The sequence below is a fragment of the Osmia lignaria genome, chromosome 7, assembly GCF_051020975.1.
Source record: "Osmia lignaria lignaria isolate PbOS001 chromosome 7, iyOsmLign1, whole genome shotgun sequence".
NCBI lineage: Eukaryota > Metazoa > Arthropoda > Insecta > Hymenoptera > Megachilidae > Osmia > Osmia lignaria.
The window spans coordinates 11,621,224-11,648,511 of NC_135038.1; the positions used below are offsets into that span (position 1 = coordinate 11,621,224).

At 40.0% G+C, this 27,288-nt stretch overlaps 5 protein-coding genes across 16 annotated transcripts; 2 read left to right on the forward strand and 3 right to left on the reverse strand.

Moving 5' to 3' along the window:
* Positions 1-1,117: 1,117 nt before the first annotated feature.
* LOC117609518 (uncharacterized) lies at positions 1,118-10,867 on the reverse strand. 6 transcript variants are annotated; one of them, XR_013062400.1, is made up of 4 exons: positions 10,735-10,867; positions 7,614-10,640; positions 4,175-6,339; positions 1,118-1,977 (listed from the first exon to the last, which is right to left on the reverse strand). XR_013062400.1 is itself a non-coding variant. In XM_076689176.1 (4 exons), the coding sequence occupies exons 1-3, from the start codon at positions 9,029-9,031 to the stop codon at positions 4,178-4,180; spliced, it is 369 nt and encodes a 122-aa protein (XP_076545291.1). In that variant the 5' UTR covers positions 9,032-9,088; the 3' UTR covers positions 1,984-3,892; positions 4,175-4,177. The 6 variants fall into 6 exon arrangements, 1 of the variants encoding a protein (XP_076545291.1); XR_013062402.1 differs by lacking the exon at positions 1,118-1,977 and adding an exon at positions 1,984-3,892; XR_013062401.1 differs by lacking the exon at positions 1,118-1,977 and adding an exon at positions 1,984-3,892 and having other exon boundaries at positions 3,979-6,339.
* LOC117609499 (MOXD1 homolog 1) lies at positions 2,773-12,512 on the forward strand. 2 transcript variants are annotated; one of them, XM_034335905.2, is made up of 10 exons: positions 2,773-3,777; positions 9,087-9,239; positions 9,661-9,834; positions 9,921-10,004; positions 10,441-10,630; positions 10,786-11,051; positions 11,119-11,537; positions 11,589-11,803; positions 11,891-12,021; positions 12,091-12,512. In XM_034335905.2, the coding sequence occupies exons 1-10, from the start codon at positions 2,773-2,775 to the stop codon at positions 12,298-12,300; spliced, it is 2,847 nt and encodes a 948-aa protein (XP_034191796.2). In that variant the 3' UTR covers positions 12,301-12,512. The 2 variants fall into 2 exon arrangements, with proteins under 2 accessions (XP_034191796.2, XP_034191797.2); XM_034335906.2 differs by having other exon boundaries at positions 11,604-11,803.
* A 324-nt stretch (positions 12,513-12,836) lies between these two features.
* LOC117609501 (uncharacterized) lies at positions 12,837-14,672 on the forward strand (the record flags this gene model as incomplete). The annotated part of the gene is made up of 3 exons (XM_034335909.2): positions 12,837-13,172; positions 13,435-13,599; positions 13,730-14,672. Coding segments are annotated over exons 2-3 (1,107 nt in total), but the record flags the coding sequence as incomplete, so codon positions are not given.
* Positions 14,673-17,459: 2,787 nt separating this feature from the next.
* Positions 17,460-23,499, reverse strand: LOC117609496 (uncharacterized). 3 transcript variants are annotated; one of them, XM_076689171.1, is made up of 6 exons: positions 22,582-23,499; positions 22,072-22,356; positions 21,885-21,984; positions 18,172-21,797; positions 17,892-18,053; positions 17,460-17,733 (listed from the first exon to the last, which is right to left on the reverse strand). In XM_076689171.1, the coding sequence occupies exons 1-6, from the start codon at positions 22,618-22,620 to the stop codon at positions 17,509-17,511; spliced, it is 4,437 nt and encodes a 1,478-aa protein (XP_076545286.1). In that variant the 5' UTR covers positions 22,621-23,499; the 3' UTR covers positions 17,460-17,508. The 3 variants fall into 3 exon arrangements, with proteins under 3 accessions (XP_076545286.1, XP_034191791.2, XP_076545287.1); XM_034335900.2 differs by having other exon boundaries at positions 18,160-21,797; XM_076689172.1 differs by having other exon boundaries at positions 17,595-17,733; positions 17,828-18,053; positions 18,160-21,797.
* Positions 23,500-23,607: 108 nt separating this feature from the next.
* Positions 23,608-26,416, reverse strand: LOC117609505 (uncharacterized). Of its 4 annotated transcripts, none has more exons than XM_034335940.2 (3): positions 26,095-26,416; positions 25,938-26,010; positions 23,608-25,227 (listed from the first exon to the last, which is right to left on the reverse strand). In XM_034335940.2, the coding sequence occupies exon 3, from the start codon at positions 25,216-25,218 to the stop codon at positions 23,743-23,745; it is 1,476 nt and encodes a 491-aa protein (XP_034191831.2). In that variant the 5' UTR covers positions 25,219-25,227; positions 25,938-26,010; positions 26,095-26,416; the 3' UTR covers positions 23,608-23,742. The 4 variants fall into 4 exon arrangements, with proteins under 4 accessions (XP_034191831.2, XP_034191830.2, XP_034191828.2 ...); XM_034335939.2 differs by having other exon boundaries at positions 25,893-26,010; XM_034335937.2 differs by lacking the exon at positions 25,938-26,010.
* Between the last annotated feature and the right edge of the window lie 872 nt (positions 26,417-27,288).

A 27,288-nucleotide genomic window follows, 5' to 3' on the forward strand; every position in this document is an offset into this window, starting at 1 on the left:
ACACTGAAATCATTGTTCATCTATATATATATATACATACATACATACATACATACATACATACATACATACATTTTAGAACACTGTCATATATGTAGAACTGTCGCATATCTGGCAATCGAAATTCGAAATACAAAAAGGCAGATGGTGTGAACTCTCGAAGGAAAATTACTTTATAGCAGGTGTTCCCTGGACAGGGAACAGGTGACTGCAACGACTGTATATTATATGTATAGATATTACCTTTCTTCTTGATATTTTTAGAATTGATATAAAAATTGTACACGAAGCAGTAAGAAAGAAGAAACATTAACGATATACGTACAAAATATAAGAATAACTGTAAAACGTACCTAAAGTGAGCCGTATTGAATGCTAATTGAGAGACGGTCTTTCGATCAGTCCGTAAGTTGACTGGCGTTCGTGCTTACGAAATGATAAAAATCACTGATTCACTTCTTATGCTTCGTACCTATCACGAAGCTTTGGTTTTTCCCAGGACAACGAGATTTCCGAGCCGATATCGTGCCCTCTCTGGTAAATAACCCACGTGGAGGATGTTGAATAAATTCGCCAGTGGAATACTAAACGGCAGTTGAGTAGCTTCGCTTAATTCTCTGGACAGAAACGCGACGTCAGACAATTTTTTACTAATTTCCATCCTCTTGGATCATTCGAGGCACCTAGAAAATTGTAAAAGAATTAGAAAACGTTTGTAGAATTGAGACAATTTGAAAATCTAGAGAACTTGTGAAACTTAAAAGAAAAAAAAGCCAGGAAAGCTAGGAAAACTTCAGACTTCCACGTATCGTCTACCTCTCCTGTTTCCGAAGAATTCGCAATTTCTCCTTATAGAAAATGAAAGGTTCCTTCTGGCACGAATCCCAATCGGTCCACGGATTCCTGCGAACAAAGAAATAATGCAGTAAGCTTGCTTCTTGACCGACGACGTCTTTTCGCAATAAAGAAATTCTCTTTCACGATAAGCGATACCTGACTGAAAGAAATTTCTGGAAAAGCAATTCCATCTTCCATTGCCTATTAAAAGGTGAACCGAGTATCGATTCGTGTCAAACTTATTTACAAATAAATGTTTTTTTTTTGTCGAATTCATTCACGAAAGAATATGAAAGATTGCTAACCCTTCCTTGCAGAGTATAAAGTTTCAATGTTAGTTACCGGAAGTAACTTGATACAGAGTTGGCTTCCTAACACGCGTGCGGACGCATTTTTATGCGGTCATTTAAAGATTTGACAAATCAAATCACATAGCAGTTTATGGATACTTTGATGCTTTTATTACCATATGTAGTGACGCTTGTTTTACCCCAGATAAAACGAAATGTAGTAGACTCAATCAGTTGACGTAAGACAAACAATTATGATTGGTGTGTTTGTCTGATTTGCCGTCTGAATGAGAACCACTGTCGTCGCACAGAAGGGCGCGTGCCAAGAGTTCACATCTGCCGCAGTTGTTTTCGCAGCCCCTCGTTTCTTTCTGGAACACCACCACCACCACCACCACCACCACTGATAAATGCGTCTCCGGTTTCGAAAAAATGGCTTCCGCAGGAAGTAGCAGCAGCAGCAGCAGCAGCAGCAACAGACCTTTCCATTTCCCCATTTCCATTTCCTTTCCTTTCGGTCGGTCGCAAAGAATCCACCCTGGACGGAAAAAAGTTGAACGTTAGAAGGATTTTAGCCATCTTTCTACAAATTGATAAATAGCTCAAGTACACGTAGCTTAAGACTCGTCACTGTTCCATCCTGAAATATAAAAAGCTGAACGATGATTGCCCATTGTCTACTCGGTGCAGTATGTTTTCTTTACAAATTGTCTAGACGCGGAAGAGAATAATCGTGGAAGGAAAATAATAAGAGGAGAAGCATTCAGACGGTGTGACGATTTCCTCTTCCTTTCTCAAAAGACCCTTCTTCGGCTGTTTGTCGGCTTTGCAACGTCTCTTCAAGAATATCCTGAAAAAAAAAAAAAAACTGTAATAGACTGAGTTTTTAATAATTACAAATAACGTTGGTAAATACTTGAAAATTCATCGAATAGAAAGAGGTAAATGTTGAATATTTGTTTGAAAAAAAATCCGAGTCAATTAGGAAGCAAAATGAGTGTTGTTGGCTGAGTGGAATGGATCGAAAGGATAGGAGGACGCGACGAGAAGGTGAAAAATGTACAGTGGGGTGTCTGAGAAATAGAGGTACGGTCCTGAATAAGGGGGCCCAAGGAAGAAGGGGACGAACGCAGGTAAGCAGCTGCAAGTATCTGCAGGGGCAACAGCAGCCGCGTGCTTAAATTAGTCCCGGCACAACTGTCGTTCGTGTAACACGTCAAGAGACATCGTTCTGTGCTGTTAAAGAATCACGAATCACGAATCGCGAACCGATACACGAGTATTGTAATTGTAACAGAAAGAATCTGTATTTTTGTCTAATTTCGTCTTCTAGATAGCTGTTGTGAAACATTTATACGATAGAATCGATAGGATAAATGAATTGAAAACCATGATACAGGTAGACGTTTAAAGAAGATCATTGAACCAGATCGTTGGACTTTTAGTTGAGATATACGAACGAATAACGAACGATGAATCAGAAAGTGAATGTTAATAATTAAAAGAAGCTTGTGTAAAAAGGGCTTGAAGAACGTTAAATTAAGTAGTAAATAAACGGTTACTGATCGTATGAAGGTTGAAGAAGAAGAAGAAAAAGAAAAAGAAAAAGAAAAAGAAAAAGAAAAAGAAAAAGAAAAAGAAGAAGATGCTGATATTGAAGCTGTTGGTGGTATCGAGCGTTTGCTGGATGGCCAGGTGCGACCTGTTGGACCTGTACGTGCAGCACATGGACGAAACGATGAGGACTATGGCGTACAGCAGGAGCAGGCATCATCCAAAAGACATTTCGTCCAGGATAAAGAGAAGTTTCCGCGATGAACCGGTGCTCAGAGTTGGCACGTTCAAGAAACAACGTTTGGACGTTGACAAAGAGTGGTACGCACAGTGGAAAGCGAAAAGAAAGATTCATTACAAGAACGATGCTTTGGACTTTGTAAATTCTAAAGAGGAGAACCTCGAGCCGGATCAACACGAATTGTTGAAGAACCAAAGTGAAACTGTAGGAAAAGAGTGTGAAGAAACTACGACGATTACCAGCAGGTTGGAAAAGAAGGAGACATTTTCAGACGTGTTCGATATCGAGCTTTCAAACGAAGAATCCTCGACGTTAAACGACACGAATGATTCGTTTCCCAAACGAATTAACGATGAAAACGATGATGATTCAGCGGTCGAGATTGGATTCAGCGATCGAGAAGAGATGGTAATTGAAATGGAAACGGAGGAAACTGATTCAGAGAATCAGTTTGAGATGATCAAGAACCAGTCTGACCGAAATCTCTTCGATGATCCTATATTGAAGAGAAGGCCAAAATCGCGAGATAGAGTACCAAAAAAGTATATCCCATCTACAGAGAAGCTAGCCAAGGTTGTTCGTGGCTGCAAGTATATGGAGTGCACCGAGGATAAGCTGGACAATAGAGAGAAAAGAAGCATCAAGGAGCCAAAGTTCACGAGACACGAGATACTGGATGACAATGGCGAGGTTATCCTCGAGTGGGATCCTTCTGACGAGAAAATGGTCACGTTCAAGGTCACCGCAAAGACCTTGGGCTACATTAGTATCGGCTTCAACGAGAAGAATCACATGAAAGGAGCTGATATCCTGCTTGCTTGGGTGGATGATCAGACAGGCACCGTCAATCTGCTGGTAAGTCCTTTTCTATTCGAAATTTTGCTATGCGTATCTCTCGTTCGTGTGATCGATGAGAGGGACTGGACTGGTTCAGGTATTCCGCCCAATGATCGATAGCCTTACTCTCCTTCTGAAAGAATCAATTTTTTTATTATTATTATCATCATCATCATAACATTTTTTCACTAACAATAATTTTTTTGCTAACAGACTTACGTAAAAGAACAAGTTTTTCGACTGATTTCGACTGATTTCGACTGATTTCGACTGTCGAACGTCATCGGTCGTTTCTTCTCATACTGTTAGGTGATAATTGATTGTTAGGGAAATGAGAATTGTACGAAACGAGAAATATCAAACAACACCTTGCAACGTGGATTCATCAACGAAAGAAATCTCCTCCTTCCCTTACCTTTCAACGAAGCAACAAGTTTTTCGCGATTCTTCCCTCTACACGGGACAGCTGAAGATCTATCGACCTGGGTCCTCGTTGCCATGAATCGAGCTGGAGAGAAGGAACTGAAAGAATATAAAAAGAAGAGGTAACAAAGAAGAAGAAGTGGAGAAAAAGGAGGTAAAAAGAAAGATTAAGAAGGCAAGGCGGTCGAGGCAGAAGGAGAGGTCGAAAACAGCAGTCTGAAGAACCTGCGGAGCTGAAAGAAGGAAAGAAAGATGAAAAAGAAAAAGAAAAAAGAGAATCGCGAATTAAAGTATCGGCCTCTTCTAACCGACCGCGACCGTACGACGAAATCCCTTTCGAAAGGGATATCTCTTTGATCCCACGTTTCGCGTGCACCTTTCGTATTAACGAGTTTCGTTTAATTAACGCATCACAATTGATTCTACTCGATTTTAAAGAACGGAATTTCTACCGCAACACGATAAAACTTTGAACCGAACGCCAAGTCAACTTTCAGTCAACTTTGAATGAGAAGATATGCAATAAAAGGATTAAATTAAAAAAAAAGAAACTGGTTATCGAAACCTGCTTGAAAACTACAGCTTCTCCGAATTCCTAATCTTAATTAAATTTATATCCGTCCAAGGTATGCAGCGTCAACGGGAACCTGTTCACTGTACAATTATCCAATGCGCCTCTGTCTGTGTCTACGATTTACCATTTTTACTCGATGCAATTAACTTTTGGAAAACGATAGAGATTCGACCAAGGGGTAAGAACGGTGCTTAATATGTGAAACAAATATGAATCCTTTAAGAATTTAGCCGATTCTCGTCCTGTGATACAACGAAGGGTTGAAAAAGAAAGAAGAGATGCGAGCAGGTGGGAGAGAAGAGAGAAAGAGAGAGAGATAGAGAAGAACGGCTGGTAGAAAATTAACGAACGTCGTTCCACCGGTCGAGATAAAGTCATGATAAATTTACGTCCGTCGAGGGCAGCGAGGCATTTCTCGCCCCTTTTTTACCTTGACGAATTCGGAACCCATGACCGCTCGTCGAACGCATGACTGGACAGATTACCCCTGGAATGGAATTACCGAAATGAAGAAGAAAAAAAAGAAAATCAAACTGTCAATTATTATTGAAAATCAGTGAAACATTTGCATTTTTTACTAATCGACATGAATCGATGATTATTGTGTTCGGTTAACGGTAATTGTTGTTTGAAATTTCTGTATCGCCTGGTGTATCGTAGGTTACAAAAGGTGGCAAAGAAGGTATTGGAGAGGTTGCGTGACTAAACGTGCGACCAACACACGTATGGAAAGGATCGCGACGCGACGGCAGGCAGGCAGGCAGGCAGGGGTTCCAATGGGGCCCAGTCAAGGCCTCCAGACATTGGCGAGGGGAGGCTATACGCTATACACGAATCTTTCGGTATCGTTGCGAAGAAAGAAAAAAAGCCCTCCATTTCTCAGCCATGCGATCGTTTTCATTAATAATAATTGAAATAGAAAGAGGAAAACGTCTTCTTTTAATTTCTACGAAATTTCACGCGAAACAATCTCATGGGCGGAGAAGAAAGTTGAGCAACTCGAAAGTTATTCGCATGGAGCAACGGGACGTGCACGTACAACGATTACGATCGTAATTTATTACAGAGGCAAGGGAACGCGTTTCGCAAAGTGAATTTGAAATGCAAGCTAATCTGCGATCCGTCCATCTCCTGGTCCAACAACAGGCTTACTCGGTGCATAGATCGTTCCCCTTACCTTCCGACGTGATCTTTTTCTCATTATCTTCGACATGTACCCTCTTCTTCCTCTTCTTTCAAAGCCCGCGAATACAACCAGTTTTCGTTTGTTTTTTCGCTGCAACTTCACCTCCCACCCTTCCTTTTCTTTGCCCGATAAGGCCGATAAGCATTATTTTTCACGGGGACGTAATTAAATGCGACTTGACAGCTCTCTTATCGAGTTCATCCAAGATAATTCAATGTAGAAAGAGAAGAAAAAAAGACAATTTTTACCCACTTCTTTCTATGTAGACTTTTCGATTCGCCTTGAGGGCTGAGGTGAAAATTATCACTAGCTGGTTGAACCGGTGCCAAACTGGTTCGCGGAAGCTGATTCCTCGTGCTGCTGCTTCCGAGCCGATCAATTCACACGGTAACCGGATCTGTAAATCATATTAAGTATGTTAAGTATGTTAAAATCTTTCTCAATCGAGGCATTGTTATCCTGATTACTCATCGATCACCAGCTCAACCGGTATTTGAAAAAATAAATAAATAAAGAAATAAAAAGGGTTGAAATGTGCCAAAGCAAAGTGCGCAATTCTAAGCGAGAAAGGGAGAGTCAAGATCACAGACCTTGACAGCAACGTTTCCACTAGATTTTAATTCGTCGATTATTATTCCGCATACGCTCGTAAAAGTAAGTACGATGAGCTATAACGAGCCGGTGAGCATAATTGCGCGTAGCTACTTTTCTCACCGTTAGCGTACACGTGTGAGAACCGGATCGACTTGTACGCTGGCGACATGTTGGAAATTACTCGTATTATTTTACGAGAGTTTAATACAATAACGGTAGACGGAAGATGCGTTAACTGGCTGAAACTTTGGAAAATTATAGATGGGACCATCTAAAACAGGATCGGTTTCGATTGGACTTTAGCTCCGCTTAGAGAGCGGTTATCCCCTTTCAAGAGTTCGCTTTGCGCTACCAGCTGCTGTTTCTGCCAGGTGGTAAAAAGGAGAGCCCCTATGACCAGGGAAGAGACAGAGCAATGAAACGAAAGAAGGAGAGAAAGAGAAGAGTATGTAGGGAGCGAATAGTCGGCTTTCTCGAGGCGTTGTCGAAAAGAGAGGGGAAAAAGTTGGAGGGTAGAAAGAAAAAAAGAAATGAGAAAGGGAAAGGGAAAGGAATACCGGCGAAACGTTCGAAACGTTCGAAACGATCGAAACGGGTAGAGAAGAGAAAGAGAATGAGGCTCTACCCCAAAACACCTGGCAGTTGGCAGGCATCGTCCTCCTAGTGGCGCCTCATGAGAGAATTTCTCTCTTTTTCATAGCAACTTGGCTCCCATGGGAACCACGACGACGTTTCAGAGGTATAAAGACAAGTTTTTCTTTTCTTTTCTCTTCTTTTTTTTTCGTGGTCTGTACTTGTATACAGATTGGAAAGCATTTTTTTTTTTTTTTTTTTTTTTTTTTTCAAGATCGATTACACCGATAGACGAGGGCGACGTCGATGCTGTATTGAAATATTTCGCGAGAATCGCTCACGGTTAATTTTTATAAAATTTCTATTCCAAGCAATCACAAGAAAAAATCAAACATACGTCGCAAATTAAAATTCCTAACGTGAAATAATTAACACTGAAAAAAGTGAAAAAAGAGAAAAGAAAAACTAGTAATTTGTATATTGTTCTCACACTTACTTACGTACGTACGTACGTATGTATGTATGTATGTATGTGGGCTATAAGGGATCTCTTCTGAAACGTACAGGTTTCTCAGAAGACTCGCATAGGAAATGCGAGTACCGATCCATGACGTCACATCCGTCGAATTAATTTTCCGCATCCACGCACGCCTGCCTCTTTTCCCATGCATCCGTGACTCTCCCTCCGTTCTCCAAGGATATCGAGGAGCTTTGGTAGCAACAACTTTTGCTAATTCTTCTTCCATTTCTCGCCCCCCATTCGGTGTAATTGCACCGAATCGGTGAACGTAGGTATCTGTTCCGGAAAGGCGAATGTCTAACTCGCCAACCAACTTTTCCAGCAATCCTTTGCCTAATCTCCGTATCGCGATCAAACTGGACGCGGTAAATGCTTTTCCTCTTAATCAAGCACGCATAAATAACAGCAATTAAAGCGTCACTCGGCGAAAGAGACGAGTCGATTCAAGAAATCGCCACGGAATCTCCAGCAATTCCAGGGTCGTGTTAATTAGTCCAACGACGATGAGAATATCCGGGTGCTATGAGAAAATCCCTTGCAAACTTCGTGAGAACGCGCTTAAACCCCGCCCGAATAACACACCACGACCGGTCGCAATTAAAAAGCAGAATTATGTGTATCTCCTTCTTTCGTTTTTTCTTTCCTTCGTTTCTTCCTTCCTTCCTTCCTTCCTTCCTTCCTTCCTTCCTTCCTTCCTTCCTTCCTTCCTTCGTTCGTCCTGCTATCAACGATTCTCCGCTGATAAATTCTTCGATAGCGAACAATTCTTTCAGAAGAAGAATGTTTATTCTGTAAATAGAACACAGAACAAGAACGTTAGCTTCTTTTTTCCGATACGATATCGAACATTATTACCATTTCCTCTTTGCACGTGCTCGGTACAAAACACGCAGCAAGCATGACGACGTTCGGTCAATTATTTCGATTCATTACGAACAGGAAGGAGACTTCCCTTCGGCTTCTTACAAACTTTAGCGCCCGACCATAATCGGAATTCAACGGACCCAAACGCCTGCGGCCTCCCTTCTGCCTTTCAGACGATGCTCTCTTTTTCCTTCGGATACAACGTATATACATATACTGTTGTTTATACTACACACATACATACGCTTAAAAAGTAAAATCAAATATGATTTCTCCATTTTCCTTTTCAATACACTAATTCAACATACTGTCTGACCAAAGAAGAGTAGAGGAGAAAGTGCAGCAGGAGAAGAGTAACAAATGGAGGCTGACAGAAAGTTTTGGTGCGTTGTCGATTGTAAACACCTGGCGCGCTCACCTGACCCGATAAACTTCTCGGTCTGCTCGATCTGCTGCTCGATCTGCTGCTCGTCTCCTGGCCCTCGAGCACCTTTCGCCTGCGTGCGTTCACCTTGCCTGCGATTTCAACATTTTTCATTTATTTTTTTTCTTCTTCTTCTTCTTCTTCTTCTTCTTCTTCTTATTTATTTCAGGACTCGCACGGAATCGAGGATACAGACACCGCGTTGGTTATAGACGCGTCTCAAGACGTCAAAGTGATAGGAGGCTCGCAAAACGAGACGCACACAAGCGTAATCTTCTCGAGAAACTGGCAGACATGCGATCCTCAGGATCATCGGCTTACGGTAAGCCTGGAAGCGTAAAGAACAGCACTATAAGTTTGAATTATTTCAAGACCTCAAAATGATCCTACTTACCATTTTAATCGGCTACAGAATACCATTCTCATTTACCTTCTTTAATTATCCATCTTAGCGTTCTTCACCGTTCTTCGTCGTTCTTCGTCGTTCTGCGCCGTTCGACACGACGCGACACACTTGTAAAATAAATTATTCACCTTTTTAATTTCACCTGACGGAGCATGAGAATATTTAGAAGATAGAGACAAAGGGCTGATATTTAGGCATTTAGCATGCCATTCGCGATCCTCTGCATCCTCCATGATTCTCATTCTCCAAACGCAGCAGGTTTAAACAGCGTGCTTCGAAATCCATCCATCGCATCGATTCGAAGGTTAACAAAAATATCCTATTCCCATATATGTAGGGTGATACCATTCGAGTCCTATGGGCGCTTCATCGAAGCGATCCCGAGTTAAATACTGCGATTTGGCCAGGTGACAAACGCGGTGGTCGAGCTTTGCGTCTGAAAACTGCCGCTCCGCACTCACCGCCGCAACACACGCAAGACATCAGACACTGGGATGTAAAACTGAATCAAGTACGTACATCTTGCATTCAACTTATTCCCCGATAAATCGGCGTTAACTGCTACAATGAATTATATATGTTTCTCTTGATGCATAGCCCCCGGTTTCAGACAACACCGACACCACCTACTGGTGCAAGATCTTCAAAGCGCCTCATAAGGAGAAGCATCACATGATCGGGGTAAGTGATCGCATTTTTGTTGTACGCTAAAGCCTGCACAGACTCGATAGTAACAATCTAGATTGCCGATTCGAGAATAGGAATTGATTACGTGTAGAAAAGCGAGATGCGCGTAGGAATTCTGTAAAGGTTGGGCCTGATTCGTATGTGCTTCACGAATCACGGTCATCCGTGCCGGACATGGCACCGTGTAGACTGTAGACGGACATCGTTAGAATAGAAAGAAGGGGCTCTCCGAATGATGTCATTCCACGTCCGAAACGTTCCTCGATTGTCAATGCTACCTTCTCGAAGCCATCCTCTCCCAGAGAGGAACTGAATTCGGTATTCCGAATCATTGTCTTCTTCGAATTCGCACGACTCGGCTGAAATGTTAATAAAGAAAAAAAAAAAAAAAAAAAAAAAACAAGCGCCAATTGTTTCTTTTTTCTTTCAGTATACACCTTTGGTGGAAAAAGAGAACGAGGATCTGGTTCATCATATAATATTGTACGAATGTGCCTCGACCTTACCGATTCTTGGACGACACGCGAGGATCGTTGGTGCACCTTGTTACAGTCCTACGATGCCTCGAGAATGGGAATCTTGTTTGCAGCCGGTCCTTGCTTGGGCTCGTGGCAGTACAGGTGTGGTAACCTAATAATACCATGTCATATCTTATTAATATAATAATAATAATAATAATAATAATAATAATAATAATAATAATAATAATAGCTACTACTCGTACCTACACTAATTGTATCAGCTGCTAATTGCTAATCAGCAGTAAATTTTCTAGGCGAGTGGCTTCCAGAGCACGTTGGTATTCCGATCGCAGAACATCCAGAAGGCTCTTATTACATGTTGGAAGTACATTATAATAATCCAACGATGAAAAAAGTGGTGGACAGTAGCGGAGTACGACTTCATTTAACTGCGAAACTTCGAGAACAAGAAGCAGGAATTCTCGTGGCTGGTGTAGCAGTGAGTCCTTTGCATCTGATACCTCCGAAACAAAAGGAATATGCCACGGCGGGATACTGTACTCCTCACTGTACGAACACGGTAATTGCATTTGTAATTTACCTGGTATAACATAGTTGTCCACGGCTTCTTATCATCTTTCTTACAGATGTTCCCTGAAACCGGTGTAAACATTGTTTCGGTAGCATTGCACTCTCACCTAGCCGGTCGTCGGCTCAGTTTGAAGCACATTCGTCAAGGCAAAGAGTTGCCTAGAATAGTCCAAGACAACCATTTTGATTTCGAATATCAACAATCTCACACACTGGAGAAAGAAGTTAAGGTTCTTCCTGGTGACGAATTGGTGGCTGAATGTGTATACGGCACACTAGACAGGACGAAACCAACGTTGGGAGGGTACGCTGCGTCTCAGGAAATGTGTTTAGCCTTCGTGGTGCATTATCCGAGAACACCACTTGCCGCTTGCTACAGTATGACACCGGTCAAAGATCTTTTCAAAACTCTTGGCGTTTACAGCTTCAGGGGTGTCACTATGGATCACTTGGAGAAGCTCTTCTTAACCACTAGGTATGCTAAAAGAAATGTTTAGAGTTTAAAACAACTTTTATAATAAATAAGTACCGTAATATTTAGAACGGATGCTGTTACGATACCTTCGACGGGAACGCAACAGCTTCCTGTTTATCCAGCCACCAGACCGAGCGAGGAAATCGACGAGGATCTTATTGAAGAAGCAAAGTCAGCGCTAAAGGCAATGAGAGATTACACGGCGGAAGAAGATAACGATAATGTATTTTCTCGATTGATCATTGAGAAACCTGACGAATTCAGAGGCAAGTTTAAAGAGGAGATGCAAGAGGAAATTTCACATTTTCAAATCTAAAATCTTCAATTTTATGAAATTTATTTTACGTTAATAGGTCGAACGTTAGCGGAACACATGTTGGCATTACCCTGGACAGAGGAACTTCTTGCAAGATCTATCGAATGGAGCCTATACCATGGTAGACACATGACTTTCTGTAGGAAAAGGGACGATAAACTTGCCCTGGTAAGTTTATCTTTAAACTTGTTTCGATATTTTTTTATAATAACTACGGCTACTTTTATCTTTTTACAGCCAGCAGATATCCAAATGTTTCCAAACTATACAGCACTGCCAGAATTGAACGAAACAACGTGCAGTGAAATTGGCACATCATCCGCTACATCGACAAATTCCTACTCCAAGTTTATCGGCATTTTCACGATCTTCCTCGCAACCATCATCGTTTCGTCAAGTCTCACCAGACAGACTTTCACCCTATCGGGACAACACCTTGTACATTAATCCTTCTCGCTTAGCGTGGCTGTTCGAAACAGGCTGAAAATGAGCGACAATATTAAATTCATGACCGGAGATGGCAAAATTTTCGAAAAATTTTCACGGTCCAAACACGATTTATACATATATATAGATATTATAATATATATGTAATGTAATGTAATGTAATGTAAATATACGATTAACATAGTATTTATAAGATTCATGCGCTACAAGCCTTCCTGTATTTTATATTAATTTTGTATAAAGAAAAAATGAAATTAAAACCTTTATCAAATTTTTCAATGATTTTCAATCATTTTCTACCATTTAGTAATATAGACAATATAAAAATGTTTCCGAATCGATATGTATTGGATGATGAAAATTTTAGCCAAGCAGACGTATCGCATTATAAAATTGAAATAAATTAAATTTCGAAAAATAAAGCATACAAGGTTGAAAGTTTTTAAAATCGATCTACCTTTGAATCTCGCCTACACGCGAACTGGCTAACAGTGGCGTATCAGTTGCTGCCACTCACGATGCCAGGTGTGTTCTGGCTCGCAATTTTCTGGATGATTAACCAATTACAAAGGCGTTTGCAGTAGTTTCACTCAACGCGCATCGTCCGGCTCGATTTAGTTCACGGTGATTTTCACCTATTGGAATATAGGGTCCCATGTGGTCGGTGCTGATAAGCACTGGATTGAACTTATATCAAATTGCGGCTGAAACTCGCGGGTATAAAAGCTCGATTCCTTGGTGCTCGAAGCATCAGCAGCTCTCTGGAGCTCCAAGGAGTAACAGGACTCTCCGAGCCTCCGAGCCTTCGAACCTCCGAGCATCCACAACCGCTCCTACCATTCGACGATACAGTTGCTGCTAACAACAGCCAAGTAAGTATGTACAGTGATAAAAAAAAATAGAAAATTGTCAAGCCTTCTAACGTTCTGCTATTAGAAAGCTAAGTGCACCTTCAGATTTTGAAATGTGCAACTCGTACAAGTTTTTCAGTGTCTTTGAAAGGAATTTTAGTCAAGACACTATTTCGGTATTACACCTATTCACAATGAAATTTCGATAAACTTAAACTTTCCTTTCATTTGTCATTTCGTCACATTTCGTCATTTCGTCTTTTTATCGTCCTCTCCTTTCCAGCATGCGACGTACGAGGTACGTTGCATTACCAGTACGAGCATGGCAGTACGTCGGCCTTCTGGTAGTGTCTCTCGCCTGCCTGACGTTAGGACTAGTCTCCAGGGATAAGGAAGGACGAGCAGGCAGTCTGGCAGGACCTGAAATGGAACACGAAGCGCCTCATAAGTAAGTAAGACGTTACCAGCTATTATTTTTATATTATATTGTACAGTGAAACATATTTTAACACTAGACTCGAGAGGGGGAAGGGTTAAACTGTTTTTTCACGGGGTTGAAATATGATAAATATTCACAGAGTGGATGCCTGTCCCAACTGGAGTCCTTTCACCGAGTTGCCTTCCGCCTTAAAGCCTGACCAAGACCAGAGCAGAAACATTAGGACTACCTTGGTACCATCTCGATCTCGAAACGTGGATCGCGTCATCAGAGGAACGAGATCACGATTAGGTAAAGAACGAGAGGAAAGAAATTTCTCTGGACGTAGTCTGGAATTCAGACTTGGAACGAGGAATCAAGATCGTTCGTTCAGACGCTCATCTGATCCAGCAATACGATTTTCACCAACTATGGAAAGGCGTACCAACGAGGCATCCCGTGAACGACGATTCCTTACCCTTACACGATCCATCGAACGTGTCGAACGAGTTGCGAGAGAAAGAAACAATGTTCGTCAGGACGAGCGATCTCTGAGGAACATCGAGGAGGCACGATCTCGAATGCGATCGATGGTTAGACCAGATTCGAGACTGGACCAGGATCGTAGATCTTTCGTTAGATCAGAGGAACGCCGAGAACGAGTCAGTCGATCGAACGATCCTAGATCATTGAAAGTTTCCACGATCGAGGACTCGGACCGATTCTATTTGGTTCGCGAGAAGCGTGAATCCGAAGCTCCTACGGCCAACTCGGAGGAATTGAGAGGACGGCGAATCGAGAATCGTCGCTCGGTTTCAACTTCTAGACGAACTTCCGAAAGAAGCTCGGTATCACTCGAGTCCAGAAATCGCGAAGAAATTAGAGCTGAGCGTCGATCTAAGGAACGAAGGTCCGATCGTCGTGTCGTAGAAGAAAGGTTTAATCACCGATCCACGGAACAGAAGCTCGACCGTAGTCTATCGGAACGAAGATCCGAGCGTCGATCCACTGATCGTCGTCGTCGCGTAGAAGAAAGATTTGACCGTCGTCGTCGTCCCGTTGAACAAAGGTTTAATCACCGATCCACGGAGCAAAGATCCGATCGTCGTAACGTTGAACAGATTGAACAGATTGAACAGATTGAACAGATTGAACAGAGGTTCAATCATCGATCGACCGAGCAGAGGTCTGATCGTCGTCGACTTCCAGAGGAAAGATCTGATCGTCGTCTGATGGAACAAAGGTTCAATCAGCGATCCACCGAGTCGGGGTTTGATCGTCGTCTTCCAGAAAAAAAGCTTAATCGTCGCCTCGCGGAACAACAGAGATCTGATCGTCGTCGTCATCGTCGTTTTCCAGAACACGAATTCGTTGGACAGAGATACGACGACGCCAACCGATTACAACGAACACGCTCTATGCCTCGACTTTCTCTACGATTTAGCCAAAAGGAAGACAGACTTACCGATCAAATTCGTGTTACAGACAACGATTTCCCGAGCTATTCCATCCAAAAAACTACTTCATCAGACGATTCGGCCGCCTTTCGTAGTCACGCTAGATCATCACGAGTCCAGCTTGGCGGCAGTTCGCAACACCCTATAAATAATCGATTTTCTGAATCACGAGAAAAGCTTTTGAACCGTAACAATGGTATATTATCCAGGGCAAACCTTTTTACTGCTTCTGACATCCTGAAACAAAAGAATTCCATGAAATATGCGCTAACGTTCGAAATTATACGCCAGGCTCTTGTCGTTGCTCTCTGTATTATGTACAGTTTATCTCTTTTCCGTGGAAAACGTGGATCCATTGTCAGGTAAGCGAATATTTTTCTTTCCCTTCTATCAACTTTATCTGTCTGTCTGTCTGTCTGTCTGTCTGTCTTTCTTTATTTTTTTATCAATTATCTGTTACAGCAATCTTGTAAGGCAGGCACCACGGTTCATTCTATGGTAGATGAAGCTTACCCACGTCTCTAGAAAAATCAACGATCCGCTACTTTCATCACCTGCTTTTAGTCAATGTTCTAGCGTAATACACTTGCGTTTGCACTCTTCCACTCTGTACTTGAACAAGTTTCTATACTGTATATTAATGTACAGCTAATGTATTCTATGTAAAATCAGAAATGTATCGCTTCTACCTAACATAAGAAGATATATTTTGTCCGAATAAATTGTTCAAATCAAAATCAAATTTACTCTATTTACTATCCCCGTCCATCTATTAGTTATCCTAAAACAAAAGAAAGAGAGAGAGAGAGAGAGAGAGAGAAAACACTTGTAATAATATTTATTTCCATAAAATTAACTGCAAGATTAACGTAAATTTAACGTACCTTCTAAAAATGTTTTCTCATCATACACACGCGCACACACACTCGTACACACAAGCGCATCGCATTGATGAGTGAATGAACAGGACGTGCGGATGCATGCCAGGCTAAATGATCAAAGAGAAAAGTAATTTATTAAAGTCATAATCTCGTGGTTTTTGTACATTACGGTTGTTCAGATTAAAAATAATTATTAAAAAAGTGCTTACAATGATTCGATCAAAAAAGAGAAAAAAAAAATACAACCTGAAGAAAGCAAAGTAACTTCTAAAACGATGGTCACGTCCTGAAACAAAGATTTTTAAACGATTACATGTAGAATATGTAGTTGACTTTGTGCGATTTACGTGTGCTTCGTGACAGTACAAAGAGAGTCAATTGTCTTTCTACTAAAATGTATATAAATATATGATACAGCATGACGATTTCATTACAAATGAATTCGTTGATAGTCGAAGTTGAAAAATTTGTTGGTATAAATATGAAATAAATACAATTACTCGATACGATGCTTATTTATATGTATGTACAAAACGCAAGACGAAGAAAAGCCTTTTGTAAAAAAGAATGGCTATTCAATTTTACGTAACTTTGGAAGATGCCTTGTTTCCGAAAGTTATTCATTTCTAACGTCAAACCACTTTGTCAACAAGTACTGATACAAGGCTAAAACTAGCAGTCCGGTTTTTCTGTCTTACTGTTAATCCTACGTTATTAGATAAATAAAAAGTCTGCAGTTTATAGTAAATATAGATGAAAATATTTCTATCTATGTACGATATTTGATACTCTGACTAACCGTTTTATTACTCCCCGACTATGGACGAGACTATGTCCATGTGCATTGAACGCACAGTGGCAAGAAATTAGTGTCGACGAGAAGTTACGATAAAACGGTAACTCCTTTCGTCTTTTTTTCTTTTTTTTCTTTTTTTTTTTTTACATCTTTGGCAGTGATCCCAGTCGATCGTTACGTGTGAACTATCCCGAGATCGATATGATTTCATTGGTATAATCCATACCTCATAATAAAACAAACGTATCGTTCACCTTCGTAGAAGGATTCGTAATATTTAAAAAAATAAAAAAATAAAAAAATAAAAAAATAAAAAAAATTTAAAAAAGACGTTCAACATTTTGGACATTTTTAGAGCAATATTTGTGCATTCGTTTATACGTATAAAATGATCAACAACGCGATAAATTTACCTAATGAACATTTAACGCATTACGGTCTTTTTACACACTCACAATAATCTAGCGATTAATGTCTTGGGAGCATTAAATGCTATGAAACATTAATTATAAACTCCATCTAGTTAGAGAAAATGACCTAAATTTTGATTACACGTTGAAAATATGTTATTTAACTGTAATGCGTAAAAATCCATTCCAGTACGTTTGAAGCATACGAATTATCACAATGCTCGATAACAAGTCGAGCAACGTCTCGTGTTTCAAGTACGTTATTGCAATCAATGGACGATTTCTCAGCATTTCATGAGCACCACCGGTCAGCGCGTGCACAGACAAACGCACGCACGCACGCACGCACGCACGCACGCACGCACACACATATACGATAATTTAGTTGATCAGAATCAATGAACATTGGCAATTTCCTGAAGCATCCCAAGAATATGATCCAACTCTTGTCGAAAATAACATAATTGTCGATTTTTACCCTTCTCGTTCTTACAGTCCTTACATTGGGTACGATTGCGAAGTAAATCACGCACCAGGCTCTGCAAAGTCATCTCACGACTCTCGTGCCGTTGCTGAAGAATCGTTATTTTATCCTGCAGCAACTGCAACTGCTCCGTACTCTGAAACGAAATCAATGGAATAGATGTGAAAGTGAAAATAACCGAACGTGGTGGTGTATCGTCTCTCGTTGAAGCGACTAGGTTTCTTGACTACCTTTTTAAATTGCAACCTTTCTACCACAGTCTGTATTAGACACTGTGTACCCTGCGTTACGTACCGGCGTTGATAAATACTTGACTTTTTCATTCAACGTCTTCACCCTATTCTCCAAATGATCCCGTTCTGCCTTAAGAACCACCATCTGTTCCTTACAGTCTTTCAATTTTTCAATCTGTTGCTTCAAATGTGATATCACCGCCAGCTGCGTGTTTATCTGACTCTGTCGAGAAAAATAAAACTAGGTCTGTTAAAATACCATAAAATACGAGTGATAGTACTACGTGAAAACATTCGAAAATTGATAGTGCGCACGTAATACTACGGACCTGCAACTTTACCACTTTAGAGTCGCCAAACTTTACGCTGTATTCTTTCAGCAAGCTAGCCATTTCGCGTTCGTGTTCCTCTTGCAACAGATTCAAGTCATGCAATCGCTTATTTTTCAAAGCCATAAAGTCCTTGTTCATCTTATTTAATTCCTCTTTCAAAATATCATTCTCGTCGGTTAATCTCTTGACGAGATTGCTGTCACCGAGATTTTCGGTGTATCGCATGGGATCGTAAAGTAGCTTTTGAACAGAGTTTGAACAAGACGACACGTGTCCATTCTGATAAACGTTCGAGTTCTGATCGTTTCCTTCGGAACATTTCAAAGTCTGTAACTTTGAATCAGCCGAGGACACCATGGCTCGATTCATCCTCTCAAAATCCGTGCTGCTTTTAACGGATCTCCTATCGTTTAGTAATTTCTCTCGTTCCTTTTGTAATTTTCTGTTAGTCTTCTGTAGCTCCTGCAATTCTTTGCCAACTTTCGACAATGCTTTATCTTTGTTTGCCAGTTCGAATTTCAGTCCACGTATAGTGGCCATAAGATATGCATCATCCTTCAGATTCTGAGACTTTAGATTAACTACTTTATTAACATTAACTGGCTTCTGATCCTTTTTATTATCTTCCTTCTCGAACGAGCCAGCTCTCTCCTCTTTTCTAATAGTTTCTACAGCTCTACTCTCGACAGGTTTCGATATCGTCTGTGTGAACATGTCGTTGTAAATTTTACGATTCTTAATATCAGCCTCGAGTAGTTTCTCCTCCAATTCCATTATCTGCGAACAGTATTTTTCCTTCATGTCGGAAAACTTTTTTTGAAATTCCATCACCTTCTGCTGCGCCAACTGATCCTTTGCTTTTATCTCATTTTCCAAACTTGAAATTCTATCCTCTAGTAGCTTCAATTTTTCTCCACCAATTTTCTCTTGCTCCGAATTAGCCGTCAGTATAAGAGCGGACACAGAATCGGGATTCTTTCTCTTCAATATCCTTTCCATTTCACGTATCTGTCTGTTCAAATCGATGATCTTTTTGCTGTCAAGGATCACCTGATCCTTCAATTTTTGAGTCAACTGTTTCTCACGTTCCACGTGACTTCTGGCTACCTGTAGCTTCTCTTCAAGATTCCCTTCTTTCACTCGCAATTCTAGCAGCTCCTTCTCCAATGGCAGTACGTTTTGCTGAATCTTGTCAAACTGCTGTTTCACGATTCGTAACTGTTCGGTCTTCGAGCTGAGCTTGATCGTCAAATCCTCCAGCTGTTTCTTCAGTTCCAACTCGACGTTGGTTATTGCTTGCAACCGGTCCGTGATGAAATCGTTCTTCGTCCTCAGTTGTTCCTTGAACATCTCCAACTCGTCGTTCAGTAAACTATTCTGCTGGATTAGATCCTCGTTCTTTAACGCGTAGTCCGCGTTCTTCTCTCGAACCTCCGAAATTTCTAGATTCACTTTCAGCCTCTCCTCCTCGAGATCCTTTACTTTATCCGCAAGCTCTTGCATCTTACCAGACTCGAGCGGTGCAGTATTTTTCTGTTTCTGCAATTGCTTCATCTCTTCTTGCATGCTTTTTGTGTCTTGCATCAATTTCTTGTTCTCCGTTTCGTATGCGCGAATCAATTTCTCTTGCTTCTCCAATTCTTTCTCTAAAAGCACGATTTTAGTGTCCTTCTTCGGTTGAAAAGCGTCTACGCGTTTATCATTCAACAACAGTTCGTCGAGCCTTGCCTTTAGAATGATATTTTGCTTTTTCACTGCGAACAATTCTTCCTCAAAAGATACACGCATATTGTCTATTTGATTTTTGTACAATTTCACTTCAGCCTCTAGTTGCTGTTTCAAAAGAACATTCTTGTGTCTCTCCTCGCGACACAAGTTCTCCCAATTCGGTGTCACCGAATTGTGTTTTGTATCACCACCAGCAGCAGCAGCAGCAGCAGCCACAATGGACCGCTTTATATGATTATCTGGCGATTTTATTTGGTACCCTTTATACGTGGAAGACAAAGAGGAAGTAAAACCAACAGTCTTGATAAGATCTTTCTTTGGTTTCGATTTTGGTTTTACTTTTGCTTTTGCTTTTGCTTTTGGAAGTACCCTGGTCTTGGAAGGAAGCCTCGTTACGATAGGCTTAACAGTACTTGACTTCGATATCGGGGATCGTCTGCTGCTCGTCAGATTACCGATGGCAGGATTTTTCACGGTATCCGAAGATTTAGCTACCTTCAAGTTTTCTACGGACGTTCGAAACGGTGTTGTCTTACAGATCTGATCGTAACTTTTTGACTTTGAAAATTTGATTTCTTTTTTTTGCGTCTTACTGCTCGACGATGCGTTAACTGGATGCGATAGTAGTCGTTGAGTAGTCGTTGCGATACCGCTGCTTTTGATCTCAGTATTGGAAGTAGTTTTGCGTACGGTCGTTTTCACATGCGTCCCCCCGTCGCATTCTACTGACTTTTCGGCTAACAATTTTGGGATTGCATCCGCAAACAATTCTAATCGTGGCGTAAGCCCAACCGTGTAAAGTTCTTCCTTAGACGTACCTGTTTTCTTTATATCCTTCGACACGATTACACGATCCTTACACGATGATGTTTCATACTTTTTATTATTCGTCGTAAGCTTCGATTCGCTTTTCCTCTTACCGCTACTAACACTGACTGACCGTTTACGATCTTGGTCGCTCGAATTGCCATCCGTTTCAATAATTTCATCCTCTAATTTTCGATCGCTTGTTTTAGGCAGTTCTTTCTCTAAAATATCGGAAATTTCTTTTTCTGGAAATTCCGGACTTTTCTCGTTCAACGATACTTTTTCCAAAACGGAGACTTGTTTGTCCGAAGATTTTAAAAGAGTTTCGTGGGTAGGATTTGATTCTTCTTCTTCTTCTTCTTCTTCTCCCTTTTTATCGCTTTGCCCTTGTAAAAGTTTTAAAAAATGCGAAAAATCTTCTTGCCCGAAACTCGAACTACCCGACATACCACCACCCTCGGCCCTTTCTTTCGATTTTCTTAACAAATCTTCAAAAAAATCTTTATCTACATCAGTTATTTCTTTCTGTAAATTATCTTTATCCGATAATTCTATCTTTCTTATACTATTTATTAGTTCTTCCGACTTGGAATGCCTTTCAATCGGATCATCTAAATCTGAACTACTCGACACTTCCATCTTCTGTTCTTCGAACCTTCTTCTTTGGAGTTCCAAAGTTTTCGGGGCCTTTAAACAATTGACATTTTCGTAGAGTATATCGAAACCAGGACTATCGTCGCTTTTTTTTTCGTTTTTCGGACTCCTTCTTATCTTTTCTGTCTCCTTATGCACTTCTTCTTCTATCAGCTGAAAAATGTCAGCTTCCAGCTGCCTGACCCTACCGAGGCTTTCTACATCCTCACCGATATTTTCAGGTACTAAAGTATCAGATTTTGATCCACTTTTCGATAAACTACTACTATTTTTTCGTACAAGTTTTTCAGCTTCTTCTAACAATTCTTCGACAGATTTTTCTTCTTCCGTGGAATTCTTAACGCAAGTCTTTGATTTCGTACGATCTGCAGCTGAATTGGGGCTTAGAGCACCAGCGATCTTACTCATTTCTTCCAAGATGCTACCTATATCTTCGTCTGTTGCATCTGTACAAACGATTTTCAACATTGTTATACATTTCAAAAGCAATCAGTCGACAATAAACGTTGAATAATTCTTATGAAAATACCAACTTTCAAAATCGGATGGGTATTTGTCAAAAGCTGCAGAAGCTAAGATATCGCACAAAGTATCGTCTCTGTCTTTCATCTCTAATTCGCTTTTATGCATAGCCTGCACAAAATGAAACAAGAAAATGTAACGTGTGTCTCTGTTGAAAATTTTAATTACATAAAAGCAAAAGTACTCTACGCATCTTACTTTACACATCTTTTCTTTCTCAAGAAATTCTTTCATAGAAGAACTAACATCCGGCGATATGGACGGGGACTGTTTTGTCTTTGCTTCTACCGGAACATTAGGAACATCCAGGCAGGTATCTGGCTTCTTCAACCACCATTGTTCTTCCTTCTGATCGTTATCATTCTTTTCATCCGGCTCAGATTTCTTCGACACTTTGGGCCTTTCTTTTATTCTAATAGAATTTTCATCCACGCTAAGACTAATCGATGTACCCAAAGTATCGTCTTCGGACTTTGAGATCAACTGCAGAAATGAAATGAAACATGTGTATGAAATTGTACTTCTCCAGAAGAAAAAATATAGAAATTTCATTATTGTTAATGTTCGATCAAACGACGCCTTATATAAAACAACATAAGTTTATAGAAACAAAAAAAACGGTGAAATATTTTAAGTCGTATCGAACGCGTGAAATAAACGAAAATAGGTTAACGTAAGCGATCCCTGATTATATACGCTTATACTTACATCCTCGTAACGAGGAGACTTTTTTGAATTTGAAGACATTCGGATTTCTTAATAGTAATACTTTTGAAAGATAGACATACAATAATAAATCATATTTTCAAAATCGCTTGACACTTGCTGTACGTTTTGTTTGTTGTTTGTGATTTAATTCGTTCCGATTCGTTCGATGGTCGTCTCGCAACCGCAACGCCCTCCTCGTCTATTCAATAACGCACGGCAATTTTTTCGATCCTGTGTCCATAAAAAGCAAATGTTGAAAGGATTACATAACATAACAGGATTATTAACGAATCTAACCAAGAACATAACGAATAACGAGAGCAATTTACACCGCAATTATAGTTTATTTATTAATCGATTCATCAATATTGTAAGGATACCCTATAAGTTACGGGTGCTGCAATCCTTTGCAATCATTGTATGTATTTATATTGCACGATGATGAATAGAAAATAATAATATGAATAATAAACTTTAAATTGTATAACATAACAAGCTTATAATAAAGGAAAAGAAATGTTAGATATTCTAAACTTTCACGACGTGTATTATCGTATCGAATCGAATGATTAGTGGAAACATAAAAAAAAACATGTTCATATTGCATCATTCACATAGCATCATCAATTAATTATTCGACATCGATGATAATGACCAATATTGATATTACCATATTGATTTACTTTCTCACAAAAGAACGAGTGCACATCTATCATCCTTTCATCATTTACATATCACAATATCGTCTGTATATTGTATATATATGAATGTTTGACATTTCTTAAAATATATATATATATATGTATATCTCTTGAACTTCAACGTTTGTTATAACTCTGTATGTACATACATCAACTTTGTATATCATAGATCATACTCGTAGTGTGTTTTTTATCATAAAAATAGAGATTTCGATATATATATTAATGTTCGTCTTTATAATGCGTGATTCATTCGTGCGTCCCCCGAATGATAAGTATTTCGTAAAAATTTCTTTTTCAAAGGGGGGGGGGGGGGGGGAATCAATATACAATTAGTAATCATGGGACTGTAGAGATGAAAAATCACGACTGCATTTGTACAAGCGTAAATAGACTGAACGAGAACCACTTGATCTCGAAAAGTATCCGAAAGAAAAATAAATCTATATTCGACAAAAAGTCAATGATAACACGCATGAAGTTTAAATAATTCTCTGTTGAAGAAACTGGTGTTACATTCTTCGCAATAGCGCTTAATATTATCGATCAACGATGCTGACATCTTTTTCGAGGTATTTATACCTCGAATCGTCTTGATCAAATTCGTTCCGACAGTTTGACTGTTGTTCGTGATATTTCCAAGACTTTGTAATTTCCTGGACGATAGTTGGATGTTATCAAATTTTTTGATTTTACCGCTTCTAAGATATAAATTTTGACTTCTTAAATACTTGGGCGGATAGTTGATCGGAGCGATACGGTTCGAGCGAATCTTTCTCAATCTACCGACGATGATGTTAGGGTGTCCACGATTTAATAAACTACCATCTATTCTACTATTTTGTACATTCGCAACAAAATCGTTAGGCAATGAGTCTATTTGACTGGCCAAATGGATGGTGTCTCTTCTACGTTCACAATTTTTCGATAATGTTGCAGATACCGATTCGTGAAACGGCACCGTATCTTCCGGATCGGGCAGTTGTTGCTCTTGTTTTATACCTAATTTAATTGTATTCTCTAACAAAATTGGCATCTTTTTCATAGGTATTTTCAATTTGTTCGCTATATTTCGAACTTTCTGTTTCTTTATTGACCGATGATACTTGTCATCCTCTGGCGATCTTTGGTTCGTATCTATGAATTTCGAGTACTTTCGTTTTGGTCCTATGTAATCGATCGTTCCTTTTCTTGGTCTTAATGTACGACCTTCGACGCCGTGAAAGGGTTCAACTTTAATTTGCGTTGCTGAAAATTTTGCAAGCGATGTTGAAAACTTTGTATCCGTAATCTTCGATCGACTTTCATTCCTCGACGAAATAACGGGATTGTGTTTTTTCTTCGTGCCCGTATAATCTATAAAACCCTTCCTGGGCCTTAAATTTCGAACAATAATACTCGTTGATAGCTCTTTGTTCGATCGTTTCCTATGCGATTTATTCGCTAACACATTTTTCTTCACAGCCTGCTGTAATTCGTTGGCGCAGCCATTGCTGCCCGAGGTAACGTTCTTCAGCCTATTGCACCTTGGTATCGTATTTTTATAATTCGTACATACAGTTTGATTACTTTGGTCCGTTTTATCACAGTAACAAGCGCAACGTGCATACGCCGTATACGTAATGCCCTCGGGGATACCGTTCGGCTGGATACCGTTCACCGGAAAAGTTACCGAGCTAACTGAATTTATATAGTTTACGTTATCGACCATGGGATTCATCTCGTATACATCGTAATCCGGAGGCTCTAATTTCATCTTAACGTTCTCTATGTGAACCATCGGTACGCCAATCGTTTCCTTCGAGTTCTCCTTTCTCATCCAGGACAATTGACTTTTTAAATCCGCGTCCGTCTTCAAACAGTCCACGTAAAACTTGTGAAATTCTTCCAATTTGTAGCTGCACCGGTGACACATGTGCTTTGGTAACAAATCCATTTCGTGTACCTGCGGATATACGATATATGTATGTATCTACTATACGTAGTCGGTACAAGTTATGTATGGCTATGAACAATCGTGACTGCGTCTGCGTCATCTTTATATCACATAATCGTTTAAGAGAAACGAACGACAAGTGGGAGTACTTATTGCACGTGTCGTGTCGTTTCAGATCAACTACATATTTCATGTAATAATAACGAAGACCACAGACACGATGTAACGCGTCTTTACGCACCACGGGGTGTTTAGTGTTTTCTTTCTTTTTCTTTTCTTTTCTTTTTTTCTTTAAATTAGGTTTTATAAGATGCAACTGAAACTTTCTTTGCACGTGTACAAAGACTGTACATATATGTATGTATATATATAAAATACATCTAAATACGACACAAGAAATATCTAACTGGTTTCAAAGAGCCGATAAATTTTGAAACACAAGATATTTCTGGTATCTTTGAAAAATTTTGTAAAGTTTAATAATAATAATAATAATAATAATTATGCAATACATGAAAAGTGTTTATGAAGCACATTGGCGCGAAGCAACGATAACCTCACTTTTAGGATTATAAACACGAACAGCATAACGTTTAGAAATGAATAACAAGAAAGCTGAAATTTCAAACTTGTTGTGTCCAAATATGTTTATAGTCTAGAGAAAAAAAAAATACCGGATATTCGTTTTTATAGGAAGAAAGGTGTTGCGTGTTCAGTACTTGGCACTATGTAGTAGTAGGATCCGTGGCGAAAAGGTGGTTCAGGAAGGGGCATTTATGATGTCAGAAAATGCTGTGAAAAATAGGTATAAAATTCGTGTGAGAAACGCGGCGATACGAAAGTATATAGAAGGGAAAAGAATGATATGTGACATACCATGACTGGGAGAATGGCGTTGATTTTCTTCACATGGCTTTCATTCTTATCGAAAATATTAATCGAAATACCGGATTGTTTACCGCAAAGACGGCAAATGCGGCTAGATTCGAGAGTCTCCATAACGGTGTAAGAATGAATTTGTCCAGGTGTGAGAGTGGCGGAAACGTTGAATAGCGTGCAAATCCTCTCTATCCTTATTAATCGTTTCGAAGTGAGTTTTCGCGACACCCCAACCGCGCGCTTCGCGGGAATCCCTGAAAAATCTGAGTCTGAGCGCGAACTTTCCTTTGTAACCCAGTCGTCGCCAGCGTATAATTCTGCGTCACGTTTCACCGTCGCGTCGCATCGCGTCGCGTCGAGTTGTCGGGGTTCGCGCAAACGCAAGCAAACACTTGTAACAACTGTGCTGTGATCGGCCGATACTATTACCGAACACCGACGCCGACGCGTCATTCTAGGGATAATGGCAGTCTAAGCCAAACTGGGCATTTTATAACTTTTTCACGATTTGGGTGATATAAGGACCAAACTAACATTCTTTACAGGTTCCTCAAATTTGTTGAGAACTCGTTTCTATGGATTTTTCTAGGGACTGTCGGTAAAGTTTTCAACATATTATTATTTGCAAATCTTGCGACAATCGTCGGTACTCGGGGTTTCCATTCAATGTTTCGGTTAATTTCTCATAGATGACACCACCATTCAGTTTATCACGTTTAGACAGTAGAGGCAGGCAAGCAGGCAGGTAGGCAGGCAGGTAATAGAAAAAATCTAAAACTGTAAAGAAATAAAAAGATTTTTCTGAGATCAAGCATGAAAATTATTTGAAAATTATTTGTAAAATAGTTTGTACTTATCTAACGCTCTATTTCAGCATTTGACGTATATGTACATACATAGAAAATACGATGAAGGTACGCGATCAAGATAAAAACGAAAACACAAAACGGTGAGGAAAATCATAATTTGATAAATTATTTTATTTAGTATGTATGTATGTATGGCATACGGATCGGTAGCAAAACTTGATCGGTTGGAATCGGATTTAATTGACGGCTATAAAATGTAGCGAGAGCGTATCAGGAAAGAGGCAGCGTTGCTGTGTGATTCCTATAATTTTCAGGGTTCGTGCTTGACAAAATAACAATTGGGTGAGTGGGTGGGTGTCGGTTTTCACACCCGCGGCTCGAT

Coding starts and splice junctions, on each gene's coding strand:
- LOC117609505 (XM_034335937.2), bottom strand. CDS start 26,217: ATGGAGACTCTCGAATCTAGCCGCATTTGCCGTCTTTGCGGTAAACAA. Junction 25,228..26,094: donor ACGCCATTCTCCCAGTCATG/GTATGTCACATA, acceptor GTATATCCGCAG/GTACACGAAATGGATTTGTT.
- LOC117609496 (XM_034335900.2), bottom strand. CDS start 22,620: ATGTCTTCAAATTCAAAAAAGTCTCCTCGTTACGAGGAT. Junction 22,357..22,581: donor AGTCTCCTCGTTACGAGGAT/GTAAGTATAAGC, acceptor TCATTTCTGCAG/TTGATCTCAAAGTCCGAAGA. Junction 18,054..18,159: donor CTAAAGTGGTAAAGTTGCAG/GTCCGTAGTATT, acceptor TTTTCTCGACAG/AGTCAGATAAACACGCAGCT.
- LOC117609518 (XM_076689176.1), bottom strand. CDS start 9,031: ATGAAAAATGTTGAAATCGCAGGCAAGGTGAACGCACGCAGGCGAAAG. Junction 6,340..8,911: donor CGAGAAGTTTATCGGGTCAG/GTGAGCGCGCCA, acceptor TATGATTTACAG/ATCCGGTTACCGTGTGAATT. Junction 4,282..6,194: donor AAAAGTCTACATAGAAAGAA/GTGGGTAAAAAT, acceptor ATATTCTTTCAG/TTCCTTCTCTCCAGCTCGAT.
- LOC117609499 (XM_034335905.2), top strand. CDS start 2,773: ATGCTGATATTGAAGCTGTTGGTGGTATCGAGCGTTTGCTGGATGGCC. Junction 10,631..10,785: donor TTGGGCTCGTGGCAGTACAG/GTGTGGTAACCT, acceptor TAAATTTTCTAG/GCGAGTGGCTTCCAGAGCAC. Junction 12,022..12,090: donor GGGACGATAAACTTGCCCTG/GTAAGTTTATCT, acceptor ATCTTTTTACAG/CCAGCAGATATCCAAATGTT.